Raw genomic sequence first — 17,857 nt, forward strand, 5'->3', positions numbered from 1 at the left:
AGAGATAAAATATGGAACATACAAAGCACAGCACAATTTTTCAACAAGTTCAACAAGTTAGAAGTAATTTTGTGCAACAGTTATAGACTTGTTTCTTCCCAAGCTTCACCCAGCCCTAAATTCCCAACATATGATTTTCTCTAAAATACCAGCTCAGCTCCCGTCATAAGTTGAGCTTAATACTTTGAGAGCCTTTTCCTCTCACCATTCACTTGATCATGAAACAAATAAATAGATCCAGACAATTACCACTGCATTTATTTTTTTTTTATCAAATGCTTGTGCAGAGAAGTTTAAGCTGCTGCTACAAAAAATAAAAAACAAGTTACAAAACATATACATATTTACATATATTACTTGTAACACATAAAAATATAAGTTATTTACAAATACTTCAACAGCACAGATACATTTTCCTTGACTGTTCACACTGAGTAAGCAGTGGGGCAAGAAAAAAAACACAACAGATTCAGATTATTTCCAAAAACTTAATGCGGTCAAACTTAATTGCTCAAAGTTTTGCTTGAGCAAGCTTATCCATCATTTTGATGAAAAAGCATATTTTGTATGATACTTTATACAGAATTTGCTATACATAAACAGAGCAACCCTTCCTACCTTTCTATCAGATAGTGGAAGAATTTCTGCATAAGCTGAGTAAGATCAGTCACTTTACTTAAAAGTCAGTGAGTGAGTTTATTAAGGTCTCATGACGTGACACCCAGTTTGCTTTAATCAGTGAGGACCAGCTGGACTGGTAAACATCACAAGAATAGAAGACAGACAGTGCAGTTTCTCTTTGATGTATTCTGGCAATTTATCATCTTCTCCATACCTAGAGAGGCAAAGCAGCATAGAAAAATACAGATGCTTAAATAATTTGTTTTATTTTAAACCAATATAATTATTTCAAAACACTAGTTTTCTCACCTTTCCTGTTTTAAATATTATAAATAAATAGTGGCTGTTCTCTGGAGATCAAGTAGATGCATTTCCGGCTTGTTCTATTAATTTGTTATTTAGAGTTCAGTCAAAGCTATGGGTACTTCTCTTTATTTATTAAGATTACAGAAGCTAATCAACTGTGAAGTCATTGAAAAGCTAAGTTTTAATATTTACAAACCAAAATCAGCCTTGCACTGATCATTACCTGGACTATTTTATAGCAGGAACAGACTCACCTGGTTGTCTGGCCATCTGGAGATGTGTAAGTGACAGAAGAAACACCTGCTTGGGCTACCAGCTGGGATCCATCATTAAACTGAACCCACACTGCTCCACTGCTCAGCTAATGAGAGAAGTTGCATTATGGTTTGAGGATATGAAATACAAAATTACATACCTAGAATTTTTCTAATAATTGAAGCTGAAAGTTTTTCAGAGTTGCTGAAGGTACTTAGGTATCATGGTCAGTCTTTTAAAGATTGCATGGATACTACTTTGGAGTAAGTAGTCTCATGTAAACTTCCTAAGGTTTCAGATGCTCAGCTTTAAGTCATCCTTGTCAATGAGAGTTAAAGAACTACCTTGAACTTAACCACTCCTTACGAAATTTTGAATAGAACCAAACATAAAATAGAGGACCATTTGTGAGAGTTCACAGCTATACACACTTTAAAGTTTATGTATATAAAGCAAACTTTTTTTTCTGTTAGGACAGGAAGTTTTATCTGAATTGCCATATTTTTTAAACCTAAAGCTGCTCCCACAGAAAAGCAGAAGGAAAAGGTCATTGTAAGGAAACAGCTTTTCCTGTTGTAGAGGCAGATTCATTTCTCTTGTACGGATCTGGTACATATGTGTTAAAAATTCTTTGTCATGACACCTTTACATCTATATTAGTGAACAGACAACTTTAACAGTTTCAGTTTTTTACTAGAGTCAAATTTAAATGACAGAAGACACTGAAATAGGCAATAATAGCCACAGAAAAATTTTGGTAACTGAAATACTAAACCATTATTTTGGTTTCTTCTAGTTATTCTAGTTATTCACCATGGTTTCTTCTAGTTATTCTAGTTATTCACCATGGTATTTATCTAAGACACTTATTTAAAAGCATCTTTCCACATACACATTTTAGATTTAAACTGTAGCAAAGCACAACTGAATGATTCCTTACAAATCAAGTTTAAAGTTAATGACTGACAAATACATATCTCAAATTTAATAGGAAAAAAGAACAGACTTCGCTCCTTTATCACTATTAATTTCTCACCTGAGAAGCCCAACCAACATTTTTCACAAAGACAGATTTTACAAGTTGGGCTGAATTTGGACTGCATTCCATTTGATGAACAGAGGAGCACATAGTTTCAGCAGTGTTGATCATAAATGTAGGCTTTTCATACACCACCTAGAACCCAGGGATGCACAGAATAAAGCCTTAGTATTAAGCCCACTGATTATGTACCAGCTTAGTGGTCAGTTACCACCTGTTCATATATACAGACAGATTTAGCTTGTATGCTTCATTTAACAGCATTACAGTATAAAATCCCCACAGGATTTTGTAGGAGATCTCCCTGTAGTCACAAAGGAATTGCTTTCCCTAAGTTTTCTACTTCAATTGTGTTTTTACTGTCAGAAAACCCTGTCCAGCTTCAGCAGAACATTTTCAGCACAGTAGACTATAAAGCAGCCCTCATTCGGATGACCACTCAGCTAATATTTTACAAAAGTACAGACATTGCTATTAATTGGAAACTAGAACATAAAACATTAATAGATGGGTTCTGGAGCACATACAGAATCTGTTAGAGGCTTAGAGAGACAAAAGCAATGAATTAAGGATAACAGAGGATCAAACGTATGAGATCTTTAGGACAACACCACAACTACTCCCTACAAGGAACATGTTCCACTACTCAGATACCTCCTCCCACAGTCACAGAGATGACAGAGATGAGGTGCTGTGCTTAGCAGTGTTTAAGATTCAGGTTCAGTGAAAAGATGCAAATCAGGGAATGCCTCAAATAGGAGAGTTTGGTCAGGAAAGAGATCAGGATCCAGATAATTACAGGAACCTGGAAGAAACAACAAGCTGTACACCTAAGGATATACAGATCTAGTTCAACTATCAAGGAAACTACAGATATAGTTCTTAAGGACTGAAGTGTTTGCTGTATGGTAAATAGAGACTGAGTTTGAATGTTGAACTCTCAACTTAGAACTCCAATGATAGGTAACCTTCAGTCAGTGTGAAAATCAATACCAGTGATGAAGCCCTAAGGAATTTTTGTTGTCAGGTTCACCTTAGTCAAGTGAAAGTTGTCAGATTCTGCACTAATGACATGAGCTACACAATCAAAGAACAGAGATGCAGACTGATGTAGATTCAACAAAGTTCAGATGATGCAAACTCAGTGTGCCGAGACCCCTATATATATATATATATATATATATATTCTCCAGTCAGTTGAGGAAGTTTTATCAGAGCTGTGATGCAGGAACCAAAGCTTGGTGGGTCTTTTAAACAAACTAGATGAAATTGCTCACAAAGCCTTATTGGCTACACATGTGTTTTCACTTACCCTTTTTTTTATATACACACTAACACTTCATTATTTCAGAACAACAGCCTCAAGTGCCCATAACCTTTGTGACTACCATTCAATATACACTGCTGAGGAGCTCTCAAATCAGAGACTGTGCTGTATAACATGAGTAAGTAATTTTCAAACTCTGTTCCTAGGAGGAATTTGTGGTAAAGTTTTGGAGTATTCTGATTTTTTCAATGATCTTAAATCCAGGTATCAAAAGTTAACTGAAATCAAAGTCAACATTTCTAGTCAATATGCTCACAAATGGCTAATAAAAGCCTAGATCCATACAAACGTAATTCCGTTAGTTCAAATGAAAGAGCAATATTTGAATTCCTACAGAATAGTTTCCATGGTATGTTTTGTGTACTTACAGGAGTACAGTTTGGAGTCTGAACTGGAGTAGAACTGGCAGCCTTATTTCTATCCAGTGCCACAGCTTCTCTTGAACGGTTTATATTGTCCAACAGGGGAGGTGTTACAGCCTGTGGTGATTCAGTATTGCCAGGTTTTCTGGAAAAATAATGAGAAAATCTGGGAAAAGGTCTGTCCAAAAGGGACTCAAGAAACATGAGGAGATGTAGCTTTTCCTTCAATTCCTTCAATTTCCTACAGACTGTCCAAAGCACAGCAGTGGTCTTCTGTAGAACTGTTTTTACACGTGCTAATTGCTGGCCTGGTTTAGTCTGAATCCACAAGTGCATAGTATCTTGATATCAAAGGAGGCTCTGCAGGTCGAAAATAAGATGTTCATACATGCTATTAAGTTAATATTTGCTAATGACTGTAAGATCTGTTAAGCAACCTTGGCTTCTGCAAACATCTGCTGCATAAGGCTGCTGAATGGGAATATTCAAATACTTAAGTATTTTCAAGTGAAAGATACTACCTTCCAACAATTATTGGAAAAAATGGAACACTTCCACTCCTTTTTTCTTCTTCCAAAACAGCAGATTCCAAAGCAAGGCATATACGATGTCCCTGAAATTAGAAGGAGTTTAATGAAGTCTTAAATTGAGAAATGTCTAAGTATTTTGTACATGTTTAGTGTGGCAGGTGAGCCCACACAAAGAAATTTCAATGGTACTGAATCTTTCAAGTTGTATAAAGCAGCTTCATCGGTTCTGTTTAATCCTTTCACCAGACAGGCAAACCTGCTTTACACACTATCAAGAATTTCCTCTCAGCCTTTGTTGCAAGGCATTGTTATTGTTACCTTTACATTGACATCTGCTCTTCCGAAAACACCATCCTTCCTTCTTAATAGTGTAATGAAAAATATGAAAAGCAACATTGGAATAACATTTGTGAAAGGGAAACTGTATTTTTAGGAAACTGCTTTGCACTAGAAAAGGTCTATGTAAACACTTTACTTCATTTGCATGATCCATATAAACTTGTATTTCCTTCTTCAACCCTGCTTCATTTTCTCCTTTCAAAGTGAACGATTTCCCCGATTTTTCAATCACACGAGTTATACCAGCTGTCTTGTGTATCTTTGCTCCTGTAAAAAAAAAAGTAACAATTTTTAGTGTGAATTGTACAGATTTCTGTCATTACATTCTACTCTACTAAAGTGTATCTCCCTGACTGAATTACTGCAAAAGTAAAACCACTCCTACATGAGTTCTGTGTCTGGCAGAAATAAAGCGTGATGTTAAAGGAATGCCCTCTATGGCCAAAGATCAGTACTTAGATGGGAAACGGCAAACAATTGCTTTCTCCTCGAGTGTCCTTGGTAAAACTATTACCTCAGTTAACAGTGGAAAGCTTGAAGACTAGGGACATGCCTTTCACTAAGCAAGTTAACTATCAAATGTAGACGCAAAGAAGAGCACATGAATAAAAGCAAGTGGTAATAAACACTTTGGCAACATGTACTTCCTGAAATAAGGAAATAATGAATAATCAACTAATCTACAAGTGCTAGAATAAAGGCAGAGCGGACAAAAAAACCTATTTATAGCGCAGTATTTTCTTCAAACTAAAGTGATTGTTGTTTTAGTGTTTGGCAATATTTTAATGCAGCTCTAATATAATGATCTAACTATTTGCATAATTGCAGAAATTAATACATACCATCATAAAAACAAATTTCAACATCTGCAGTGGGTGAATTTTCCATCAACATACACTTGGCATATCTTGTATAGAACGTCACTTTTGGGGTTTTTGTTCTTACCAACTGCACAAACTTGGCTGCATACTGGTATTTTTTCCAGTACTTTTCTAAAAAAGAAAATTTAAAAACTTTTTTTAAGAGTTAGCAGATTAAACACTGTGCACTAGATTGAAGATAAGTAATTTAAAATATGTATTTAATAGCTGAAGTTTCTGAGTAATATTTAAGTTCTTGACAGAAGTATGTTCAAAGAAACTGACTTACTTCTAACCAACAGTTCCCAGTATGAAAGAGGAAAAGATTATGAGAGCTTTAATTTTAGTGCACTACATTGTAAAGGGGTGACTCCTTAGAACTTCCATATAAAAGACATTAAAACCTCTGGATTTACACTTTCTTGTGAAGTTTCAAAACAGTTTCCAGTTAAACTGCAGTTTGAATCTTATTCTAAAAGGAGCTTTACTTCACAATTATCTGAAAAGTAGTGGCTAAGAGCTGTAAGGTCTCAAGGTTCACTTAAAATATCACATTCATCATCATAATTTTAAAATAAATTTCAGGTTACCTGGCAAGTTGTCAAAATTATACATGCAGGTGCCTTCCGAAGAAGCAGGAGGTCTGTCATCAAGAAGGAAACCTCTTCCTTCATTTGGATGATAAACTGCAATCTACAAAAAGGGAACAAAAACTGTGTTTAGTTGCCACTTACTACAGCACTCCGTACTTTTAACAGATACAGAAATAAGTCACAGTTTAATTAATTACCATGATTTACCGTGAACACTATTTCTCTAGGTAATTACTTAACAGCAGCACTTTTTCAACAATACTTCACTTATTCCAAAAGTCAAGCCCAGTTTTGCTCTGAAATAATTGCTTGCTCCCTATATTTGTGTGGCTGTTTACAAATATAGTTTACAAAAGTTTCCAGGTGTGCATATATAAACATTGGATTTCAAAACAAATAATCACTTAAATAAAAAACAAACCCTCTGAATGAACTCTAAGCCCTTTATACATCTGTGAAGAAATCCAAAACATACCACATTTCCATCACAAGATATTCTGAGAACTTCTTTCACAAGTTCCTGTGAATGGTGTTCTTTCAGAAACTCCATACACACTTCCCCAGTATCTAGAATGCTCACCTAAAACATATTAAATATACAAGTTAAACAAAAAGACCATTACTTTCTGGAAAGGCAAGATACCACTTTTTTCCAGAAATGCTTTAAAAAATGCTTTTCTTTTTCCTTGAATGCATTGCAAACTTATAAATGCTTCTTACAGTAACTTTTGTTAATAGTGCTATTAAAACAGAGCACTTCACCATGACTGAAGAGTATCAGCCTGGTCACTGAGGGTGTGGCTTCTTAAGTGACAAATCAAACACAGACAGGTCAGCTCTATTAACTTGCAAGTATTCTATATGCCAAAACTAAGATGCATCTTGCTAATATAACTTTGAATTAAATTATTATAAATTAAGTTTTCTAAACCCAAATTATTCTAGTTTATCAAGTGATTTTTAAGAGACAGTCACACTATATTTAATATTTAAATTGTTCCCATTTTAAGAACATACCACTGCATTTTTTGTTTTTTGCCTGATTGGTTTCAGCCTGCGAGCGTTGAGAGGTGACACAATACTTCGCAGTGCAGGTTTCTGGGGTGCTGGTGGTTCTGGGCCCCACATTTGGGTTTGTTCTGAAGTTGACCAAAGGCCACATGTGGGAGATGGCTGAAATTCTTCAGATTTGCAGAGAACTCCAGGGATGCATTTCTTTGGGTTTCTCTGGTTTAAAGAATGTGGACAATCGACAGATGCATCAGGATTCCTTATATCTTTTAAGGCGTTCCATGCATTTCTTGGGGCATCTTGCTGCACATCCAGATGATACCGAAACCCTCCATGTGCATTACTGTTGCCAGTTAGGTCTGCAGATGGTCTCAGAGGAACTGAAAGCATCATAAAGGTATATTGCAGATTCGAAGGATTAGAAGGAAAAAATGCTATTATGGTTTTAAAAGCTTTTCAAAAGATCATCTCAGAAGGCTTTATTTAAGTGAAGAATGGGATTCCTCAGTCCAAATCATCAGGCTATGACTTGAGTACCAATCAACACCACTGCTAATAAAATTCCAGTGCTACTTAAAAAAAGCTGTTACTAGATTTCATTTAGTCTTTATATATCAATTTTTAAAATCCATTTATAAACAAACTACTAAGATTTCAAATAGATTCTAAAACAAGAATTACTTTAATCTGTTGAATCTATCTTTAATGGTAAGCTCACTTACCATAAGCTCTAGTAACAAGTGTCATTCATGTTGCAGGTTATCTAACTAATGTTTTATCGTCAGAGGTTTTAGTACTCAAGATGTTAAATGCATACTCCAAATCTGTTGTTTTATATCCAGACCAAAACCTATTTTTATCTTTAAGCTTCCTATAAGTGCTTTCCTAGTTTTGATATTTAAGCCCTTGATCAACTGTCACCTCACCCACGTAACTACTGCACTCCTCCTGCCATGTGGCTGAACAGTTGAGAAGGGACAAAAGTGAAGCAGGATTATTCAGACCATATGTCATCTGATTCGAATTCCCTGCAGACAGGAAAGGAACAAGTCCAGTAATATCAAAGCAAAAAGGCCAGAATAGATTTATGGTTTATTTTAATGATTAAATTACATTATTTGCAAATGATGCGTGACAAACAACACCTCCTTCCCTTCTGTCTCTTTTCTCCTTTCCTCCACCTTTCTTTCTGCAGCCTCTCATCTTTCTCAGTCATTGAGGTCTCATCTTTTCTTAAGGTGAATTTGCACGTGTAAATTAGCGGGGCTTTCAAGTCACGTGCTAATTTTTTGTCATGTATTTACACTTACACATTTTGGGTGACAACTGAATAATTACAACAGGTTCTAGAATTCTGTTTTCCTCTTTTGTTTTTGCTAAAATACTAATAGAAAATAAGTTCATTTTAGGGAACTAAGTATTCAAATTCAATGTACAAAGAAATAAAATACAGAAAACCCCACAAGTCACTACTACAACTTGAGTGCAAAAATACATAACTGATAAGGAACAGACCATTTGTTTGCATACTTCCAAGCCACTGCTGCATTGTCTCAGCCTGGGACTTCTGCTCTAATAAACCAACCTGGGGCTTCATTGGGCAGAGATAATCCGAGCTACAAAATAAAAGTTACACATGTAATCAAGATTACATCAAAAACACTTGCACAACAAAAGGCATAATGTCACAGCTGCAGAAAGCACAACACTCTTAGAACATTTAAGAAATGTAGGTGGCACTTTGTAGCTCTAGGCAGCATAGAATATGCTTCTTTTTCAGGGGAATGTTCGTTGGGTAAAGCATAAAAAAATAAAACACTGTTTCCAAATGGAGTGAAAAGTTATTACTAATTTTTAGCACAAATTTAAGCCTGTTAGCACTCGCTCTTGGAGCTGACACACATGAACAAAAAGAGCTACTGATAATGCTGCCATCGGTGGCTGCTCTTACATCTAGCTCCTAATTCACAGAATAGAAAATAGCCTTGGAGAAGACAGTGATGACATGACACCCGTGACCCCAGCGGATCTCATTCAGCATAACACATACGCAGCTGAAAGATGTAGCCAATCCCGCCACCTAAAACAATTTCTATTTATATAAAACACAGTCAATCCCAAAAATTATAAAGATTTTTTTTTTACCAGTTTTTTAAACAACATATATATTAGACCTGTGTAGTCAGAGGTGAACTTAAGCTGTTGAAGGCTAAAGAACACATATAAAACCACTTACTGCAGAGTCACTTATCTGTTGTAAATTCACACTAAGCTCCTGTAAGGTTTTTTATCTCCGTAGCCTATTCCTTGTCTGCACTTTCTTCTAGTGATGATCCCTACTCTACCATTGGCAAGGACTCAGTTACCACCAAAAACACCCCAAAACCACAGTATATAAATATCTAATTTAAGTCTTAGGACCTCACATTTAAGACTGCTGTGCAGGCTAACTATGTAAGAGGCTTTCCTATAATCAATTATGTAAAAAAAGTAGTAACCATTCAGTTAATCCCCATACTCACATTAATACTCTCTCATGTTTACATTAAGCATGAGTTTATGAAGTGATAGGGAAGACAAGTAAGCATTAACATTTGCACAGATTTTTTGATTCAGACATTTTTCAAACTAGAAAGAATGCACATGGCCCACTGAACTTGTTGAACAGAGCCTTATGTCAAACATTTGAGAGTTGTCAAGAAAACCTTCTTATTCCATTTACTTTTTCTAAGGGAAAAGTGCTAGTTTGTCTTTTCCCTGAACTGATTTGCAAAGAGTAGTATGAAACTACTCTTTGGCATATGAAATGATGCCACTTCCTAATGTGGAGAGAAATGCAAGAACTAAGATATGAAAGTCCTTATATTAAAGTAGAAAATGGTTCTTTGATATTCTGCTAATGGAAAATGTATAGAAAGAAGCCAGGATTTTTACCCAGTAGCTACAACTAAGTACAGAACTGAAGTTCAGATAATAATCTTAGAGTGAGTGACACTTTACTTACTGGTACACTGCTTCTTTAATCTATTGCCTAATCTTCACTTAATTTTTTCTTTTATCTTCTGTAAGCATAACAGAAAAAACCCCACAAGAGATCAGCAAGTAAAAATATTGGTAATTACATTTTAAATGCCTTCTACCCTGTCTGTCTCTTCTACAAAGAACAATTTAGCAAGGCTCTCTACTAGGATTGCTGTGGGGAAAGAAATACTTAACTTGTTACACATGGAAAGAAGTCAATAATACAGTATTACCAGCTCTAAATGTTATTGTAATAAAAACTGATTCTTACTGTGGTTGATCTTTTACAGGTGGAGATATTTGCCCTTCAAAAGAACCAGAACTACTAGTAGTCTTCTCCTTAAACATTTCTCCTATATCAGCGTAGCTGTTGGCAGGTGAAAAGTATTCCATATTTTCCCTTGTTCCTACTTTAGGCTTGGAAAGCACTTCCATAGAGTGACATCGATCAACGATATTCGATATGCCTTGAGTCTGACTGTGGGATGTGCCAGACCTATCTGAGGAGTGGGCTCGTCGGAGGTAGCGCGAATGGGGTCTCTCTTCTCCAGGCTGAATGGTTCTTCCCCTGCTGGTTACACTAATTTCCTTTCCCTGAATTCCCCACTGATGAAAAGAGCCACTTCCATCTCCCGATGATTTATTACCAGAATTCTTGTTTTTAGGAAAAAAAGTAATTTTATTTGGGAGTGGCTGTCCAACTAACAGCTTCTTCTTTTCCTTCAAATAACCACTGGTACTGATGCTGGAAGAGCCTGTGAAGGTTGTAGAGATGGTAGCATTTCCACTGTCCATAGAATCTTCTGAAGTTCCCAAATCTCTACTCTGTGCAGAGCTCAACCTGGACATAAAAGGATGATCCAACACTGAGGAAAGGCTCAAACGATCTGCTGGATTTTTGCGGAGTAACCTGTGTATAAGGTCTTGTGCCTCTCTTGACAAAAAGGCTGGCATTTCATAATCTGCCAACACTACTTTATTCAGCGTGTTCTTGACCGTGTCTGTGTCAAAAGGTGGCTTTCCAATAAGAAGAGTGTAAAACATACAACCCAAAGACCACACGTCAGATTCAAGTCCATGAGGACTCCTCGTGGCTATCTCTGGAGAAATGTAATTTGGAGTTCCACACATGGTGTAATGCTTTTCATGAGGCATTTTCAGCTGAGTTGCGAGTCCAAAATCAGCAATCTTGACATTCATGTTATTGGTGAGTAAGATATTAGAAAGGGTGAGGTCTCGGTGCAGTATTCCATGAGAATGAAGATACAGCATACCTGTGATAATCTGATGTAAGAAGTGTCGGGCTGTCAAAACACAAAACCAGATGTTTTAATCTTATAACTGAAATTGCAGCTCTGAAAATAACTTTAAGTCTGCTATTGCTCTTTTTCTAATAAAAAGAACATTACAACAATGTTTAGTGTCATGCTACTGAGACTGAAATTAACTTTCTGCTTTCTACTTTAAGTCAAGTTGGCATGACTATGTTCTACATTAATGAAAAACTTGTATAATGCAGTAACCAGATTTGTGCCTTTGCTAATAGAATAAAGGAAACAGGACTCGAAATATTTTCAATTGGCCTAAACTTTCTTACATTAGGTTCTTAACAATTAAAAAAAAGTTTCTCATTACTTTCAGAAACAGCAAATACACAAAATCAAGCAGCTTTACTATGTGCAGATTATAAAATATAGGACACAATTTGGATTATATTTGTTTTATCATTAGCAAACTGTCAAGGCTTGAAAGCATGTAAATTCATGATATTGGGACAGCCTTTGTGTTCTATTACACTAGAAATTCAGTGAATATTCAAGAGTTATAGCTTACAGCAGGAATAACAAAACCATATCCAGCCTGAAACAACACAGTTTATTGTGATGTTGCAATTACAGCAATTTTAAGAATCATTCTTTCTAGAGCAAACAATTTACAGCCTTCTTTCTTCTCTTAACAGAGGGCAAAGAATGGTGAGTAACAAATATCAGAAGAAATCACTCCTCTAAGGAAGAGGCTGCTTTATCCAGGTCAGTGTTTATCAGCTTTTAGAAGTCAGGTACCATCAGATGATCCCTTTTTTAGGGAACAGATACGAGTTAAAGAGATGATGCCTGTAGAGCAGTACCCCTTTAATCCAGTCTTGTGATACGGGTTCCAAAAAATCCATATCTATATTAGTTTCACAGAATTATATTAGAAACTGATAGAGAAGCAGGTAAACTGGAAGAACTGTGCAAGAGATGAGCAGTGAGGTAAGGCTGGAAGCAATAGAGGCAATAACCACTGAATCCAGACAGGCTAAAACCATAACACAGCTTCTTTGGCTGTTCTCCACTGTGCCCTCAAACATTATCCACTGCAGTTTGCTTTGCTGTATTTTTTTTTTAATTGTACTGTTCAGGTTAGGATTTCAGTGGTCTGTGTTCTAACTGAAATCCTCCCTCTCTCAACTGTAAAAAAATGAAATTGGTAAATTCTTAAGCAAATGAATCTTTTTAGCAAGACTTCTTTCTCAAAACACTATTCAGAAGAGTAACAACCAATTTAAAAACGTTTTAGCATTACTTTGACAATATCTCTCACTGAAAGATAGGATTTTCAGTGCTTTCTGTAAGAAACTGCAATAAAACCACAGTAGATTTTTTCCTCAGCTGCCAGTCACTCAGAATTTCCAGATGGAGTGTCAGATTGGATACTTCCTTGCTAACTCAGTCCTTAAGCAACACAAGTAACTGCATTACCTTCATTTCTACACACAGCTTGGAACACAGTCAATATTTCCAAGAACACTACCTAAGGCAAACAATAATCCTGAAAGCTCTGTAACTGGTGACATATAATACAGAAGAGGTACAACACAAAGAAAGCAAATCTGTGGATGTGAAGGTTCCAGTTTTCCCCTGTGGAGCTTCCTAGTCTTGACTTACACTTCAACATAATTCTATGTACAAAGGCAAGCTCTACCTTTTATACACCTCTGCCTTCTAAATTCACTATTTTTTTTATAACCCAAATAGCACAAAGAGAAATGAAGTATTCCGAAATGCAACTGAATATATGTACCATAATAATTAATCTCTAGATTATCACTTACGACAAGACTTTAAACTACAGAAACTGTGATGATAGTTTTAAACACTCTTCTTAAATATTTATTGGGTGAGCCAAAATGCAAACAGTTAGTGCAAAGAGCTCCACAAAACAAAAAATCCCACCTTCATCTTCTGAAAAGGGTTTCTTTCTATTCTTTATGTATCTGCTCATTTCACCATTGTGGCACATCTCAAGTATCAAGTATACGTAGTTGCTATCTTCAAAATAGTTATAAAGCTGGAACATAAACCGAGAAAAAATAAATCAAAATACATTTTGTAGACTATACAACAAGTCACACATACAAGTCTCTGTACAAACCCCACAATTCTTACCTCGAGTATAGATGGATGCTTTAGCTGACAATGTATTTTCACCTCATTCTGAACTCTCTGTACCATTCCAACTTTGTGCATGGCTTTTTTATCTATCTGCAAATGGACCACAGAATATTTTTCAAGCACTGCAACACTGACTACATACTAATTGTACTTGGTTGTACATCTTCCAGGATTGAAACCCAATCTAAATACCCGTTATATACAAAAAATCAACCCAAACATCAATGCCCAACTGCATAACCGCAACCTGTTGCAACTTGCGTTCAGTCTCCTGGGAGACAGACGCTTCCTTGGCTGGCTGCCTTACCATTTTGATGGCCACTTCCAGACCGGTTTTCAGGGATATTGCTCTGTAGACCCCTGCGAAGGACCCCTTCCCCAGGAGGTTCCCCACCTTGAAATCCTGCAACGCGAACAAACAGCGCCGTCAGTCAGGCTGCGGAGCGCCTCTCCCCACGCGGACCCTCCCACCGCACCTGCCCCCCGAGGTCGGACAAACCCTGTGGCGTCCCCGGGGGGTACCTGGACGGAGCTCTCCGGGGCACGGCGGCGGTGGCCGGCGGGGCCGCGCAGCCACCCGCGCCGCATCCTCCTGTCGACTCCGCGCTCCCGGCTCGACTGCCGCCGGTGCTGCCCGGGGCCGCCTTCCCGCCGCGCCTCCCGCCGCTCCCGAGACATGGGACATACCCGCCGCCGGCTGCCATGGCAGCGGCTGCCCCCAGAAACACGTGGGGACTGGGCGAAGGCGCGGGAGGAGCCGCGCTCCCCCAAACACCAGCCGGGGGAGGGTGGAGCCCCCGCCTGGCCCCTCCGCGCTCCGCGGCCCCAGCACACGGCGAGAGGGGCCGCGCTCCGCACCTCTATCCTCTCGCCTATGCAGGTCGCCATGGCGCCGGCCGCTCTCCCCCGGGTCCTGCTACCGGTTGTGCCGAGGGCCTGTTGCGCCACGGTTACTCATCAGGGTGCCCCGGGCCGCCCGCCCCGGCGCAGCCCCACTCGCTCCCGGGCTCCGCGGCGGCCCCTTCGCGCCCCCGCCGCCGACATTTTGAAAAGTCGCGCCGTTACCCCCCCGGCCCCGCCCCGTCCCGGGACGAGGCTGCGTCTGACGCAATCGCGTCACGCAGCGGCGCGCGCGGCGCTCGCGGGCGGGGCCGGGAAGTGGTGCCGCACGTGCGTGAGGCGGCTCGGGACCGTTTCCCTCTCTCCTATAGCAGCCGTTACGGCGCGTGGGGGCTGTGAGGGGAGCGCGAGAGCGCGCCATGGCCTCAGCCCAGCCACGTGTGTCACCTCAGTCTTTTGTGCCACCTCAGTCCTGTTGAGGTGGGTTGACCCTGGCTGGACGCCAGGTGCCCACCGAAGCTGCTCTGTCACTCAGCTTCTCAGCTGGGTAGGGATGAGAAAATATAAAGAAGGACTCCTGGGTCGAGATAAGGACGGAGAGAGATCAGTTACTGTCATAGGCAAAACAAACTCGACTTGAGGGGAAAAAATAATTTACTATCAATCGAATCAGAGTAACATAATGAGAAATAAAACCAACGTTTAAACGTCTTCCCTCCACCCCTCCTTCCTGGGCTCTACCTCTTCCCCCTGAGTGGTGCAGGGAGACGGGGAATGGGGTTCCAATCAGTTCACCACAGGTTGTTTCTGCCACTGCTCAGGGAAAAGAGTCCTTCCCCTGCTCCACCGTGGGGTCCTTCCCATTGTTACCATAAATCGGCAGTAAGAAACCCCTAAAACTCAATTTGTGAGCATTACTGGGCAGGTATTCTTTTATTATCAGCTCTGGACACACAGAAGGATTGTTCCTCTACTCATGTGTGTGTCCTGTTCTCAGCTCCTCCATGGCCTGCAGGTAGATTTCTGCACTCCCGTTGTGAAAACCCACCCTTAAGGGGAAGGACCTTCATGGGCTGCAGGGGCACAGCTGCTTCGTCATGGTCTGTATTGCAGGCTGCAGGGGAACCTGCTCTGACACCTGGAGCACCTCCTCCCCCTCCTTCTCCATTTACCTTGGTGTCTGCAGAGCTATTCTTCACACATATTCTTACTCCATTCTTCTCTGGCTGCAATTACATCTGCACAATAACTACCCCCCCATTAAATATGTTATCACAGAGGAGTTACCACTGTTTCTGATTGGCCCAGTCTTGGTCAGCGGCTCATCCATCCTGGAGTCAGGTGGCAATGGCTCTGTTGTTGGACATGGGGGGAAACTTCTGGCAGATTCTCACAGACATCATCCCTGTTAGCTCCCACACTACCAAAACCCCACACTACCACACTACCCACCTGTATGTCACCTCAGCCCTGTGCGTCACCTCAGCCCTATGCGTCACCTTGGCCTGGTGGCAGAAAAATGATCACTTCTGACAGTCCTGCATGCTTCCAGGTATCTCTCTTCAGGTTTAAGGGTTAGGGTTAGGATTAGGATTAGGATTAGGATTAGGGTTAGGGGGTAGGGTTAGGATATTACGGTTTAGGGATAGGGTTTGGGTTTGGGTTAGGGCTAGGGTTAGGGGGTAGGGTTAGGATATTACGGTTTAGGGATAGGGTTTGGGTTTGGGTTAGGGCTAGGGTTAGGGGGTAGGGTTAGGATATTACGGTTTAGGGATAGGGTTTGGGTTTGGGTTAGGGCTAGGGTTAGGGGGTAGGGTTAGGATATTACGGTTTAGGGATAGGGTTTGGGTTTGGGTTAGGGCTAGGGTTAGGGGGTAGGGTTAGGATATTACGGTTTAGGGATAGGGTTTGGGTTTGGGTTAGGGCTAGAGTTAGGATTTAGGGTTAGGGTTAGGATAAAGATACTTTTATGCCTGGAAAAAGGCATCTTTCCCAGAGACAGTTTCAGATGTTTTTTCCTCCTGACTTCTAGAGGCACTGACTCCCAGCCACAAGAGAAGATAAGTTCTTGCACACGTCTGAAGGCCCCACAGTTGGGGGGCCAGCGATGATAAAAGGCCTGAGAAGAACAGAGGATGTGTCTCTTTCTTAGGCCCAGTGCAGATTTGTGCTGAGACATTAAGTGTTCCCAACTTTGGAAATAAATTCTCCTAAATCCTTTCACTGCCTGGTATTTTGGGGGTACCTGCTTGCATTTGACCCTTAAAGGCAGGAGTGCAAAATGGGAGCAAGACGGATGGTGGGGCAGCAGCAGCTCTCGGATGGACTGATATTCTTGTGCAATTACACCCATAGGTAGGAGATGTGAGACGAGGCTGTGCGAGGGGAAAAGCACCCTATATTTCCTTTTCATTACATTGTAGAACTGCCTGATAAGTCAGCTGTTTCCATATGTGACTTTAAAACCATTGAGTGACATTTTTCTGTTGTGTTCTATCTAAACTATATGGTAAAACAAAATCCTGTAGCTACGAACAGAGAATCTCACATGTCCCTTGGCACCTTCATTTAGCTTTTGTTTATTGTTACAGTGGCAATCAGACCTGGTCAACAGCACTTCCATGGCTAATGTGAAATGAAGCAACATAGTTGTAACAAGGTTGTATTTATGAGCTAGTAGCCTTTGCTTGACGAATTTTCTTTCTGTAGTTAAGGTGAATTCAAAATGTGAGGGAACATCTTCAAACCCCTCACCAGTTTGTTTACATTCTTATGAGCTTTTCTATTCCTGGCTGCTCTACTAAATATGAAATTCATCTTTGGGCAAGTATGGCCTCAAACAGTATTTAGACTCAGTCCCTATAGTGAACTGCTGCGGGTCCCTTGCACAGAACAAATTTTCCCCAGTTTTTGAGGATATGTTTGCTTTTCCATTTCTTATTTTTCAACTGGTAGTTCACTTTTGTTTTTACTTCTTGCTTGACGTTCAGACGCAGTGCTGTTTACACTGCCTGAAGCAGATGTTTCCACCCTCTGTTTCTTCCTTTGTTGTGTGGCACGATGATCATGTGGCTATACAGTGAACTCTAGATCAAGGAATTGATTTGGGCTGGGAAAAAGACTTCTATTTTTCTTGGTTTCTTTCTTATTAGTCTGTCCTCTGAATCACCCCACCTCATAAACATCTTGCTGGCTCCTTCTGTACCAGGGGAGTGCTCCCGAAGAGTTATTCTAGCTAGGGCAGACATCCAGGATGCAAGGAGGAGGTGTACTGATTTAGCACTTCACCTTCTCCAGTGTTTGCCAGCTTGTGGCT

At 39.8% G+C, this 17,857-nt stretch overlaps 1 protein-coding gene across 1 annotated transcript; it reads right to left on the reverse strand.

The window, feature by feature from the left end:
* Nucleotides 1-671: 671 nt before the first annotated feature.
* PLK4 (polo like kinase 4) lies at nucleotides 672-14,775 on the reverse strand. Its single transcript, XM_032684801.1, has 16 exons — nucleotides 14,560-14,775; nucleotides 14,009-14,104; nucleotides 13,696-13,791; nucleotides 13,483-13,597; nucleotides 10,536-11,568; nucleotides 8,759-8,859; nucleotides 7,250-7,623; nucleotides 6,708-6,812; nucleotides 6,230-6,332; nucleotides 5,622-5,771; nucleotides 4,916-5,046; nucleotides 4,432-4,523; nucleotides 3,917-4,055; nucleotides 2,219-2,356; nucleotides 1,182-1,288; nucleotides 672-835 (listed from the first exon to the last, which is right to left on the reverse strand). The coding sequence occupies exons 1-16, from the start codon at nucleotides 14,587-14,589 to the stop codon at nucleotides 736-738; spliced, it is 2,910 nt and encodes a 969-aa protein (XP_032540692.1). The 5' UTR covers nucleotides 14,590-14,775; the 3' UTR covers nucleotides 672-735.
* Nucleotides 14,776-17,857: the final 3,082 nt, after the last annotated feature.

The sequence above is a fragment of the Chiroxiphia lanceolata genome, chromosome 4, assembly GCF_009829145.1.
Source record: "Chiroxiphia lanceolata isolate bChiLan1 chromosome 4, bChiLan1.pri, whole genome shotgun sequence".
Lineage (NCBI taxonomy): Eukaryota > Metazoa > Chordata > Aves > Passeriformes > Pipridae > Chiroxiphia > Chiroxiphia lanceolata.

Bases quoted from the DNA above. Each gene is read 5' to 3' on its own strand.
- PLK4 (XM_032684801.1), bottom strand. From the start codon at position 14,589: ATGGCGACCTGCATAGGCGAGAGGATAGAG. The intron at 6,333-6,707 runs GTATGTTTTGGA...CCCTTTTTGTAG, and splicing joins TATCTTGTGATGGAAATGTG to ATTGCAGTTTATCATCCAAA. The intron at 5,772-6,229 runs GTAACCTGAAAT...TTTCTTTTTTAG, and splicing joins TAATTTTGACAACTTGCCAG to AAAAGTACTGGAAAAAATAC.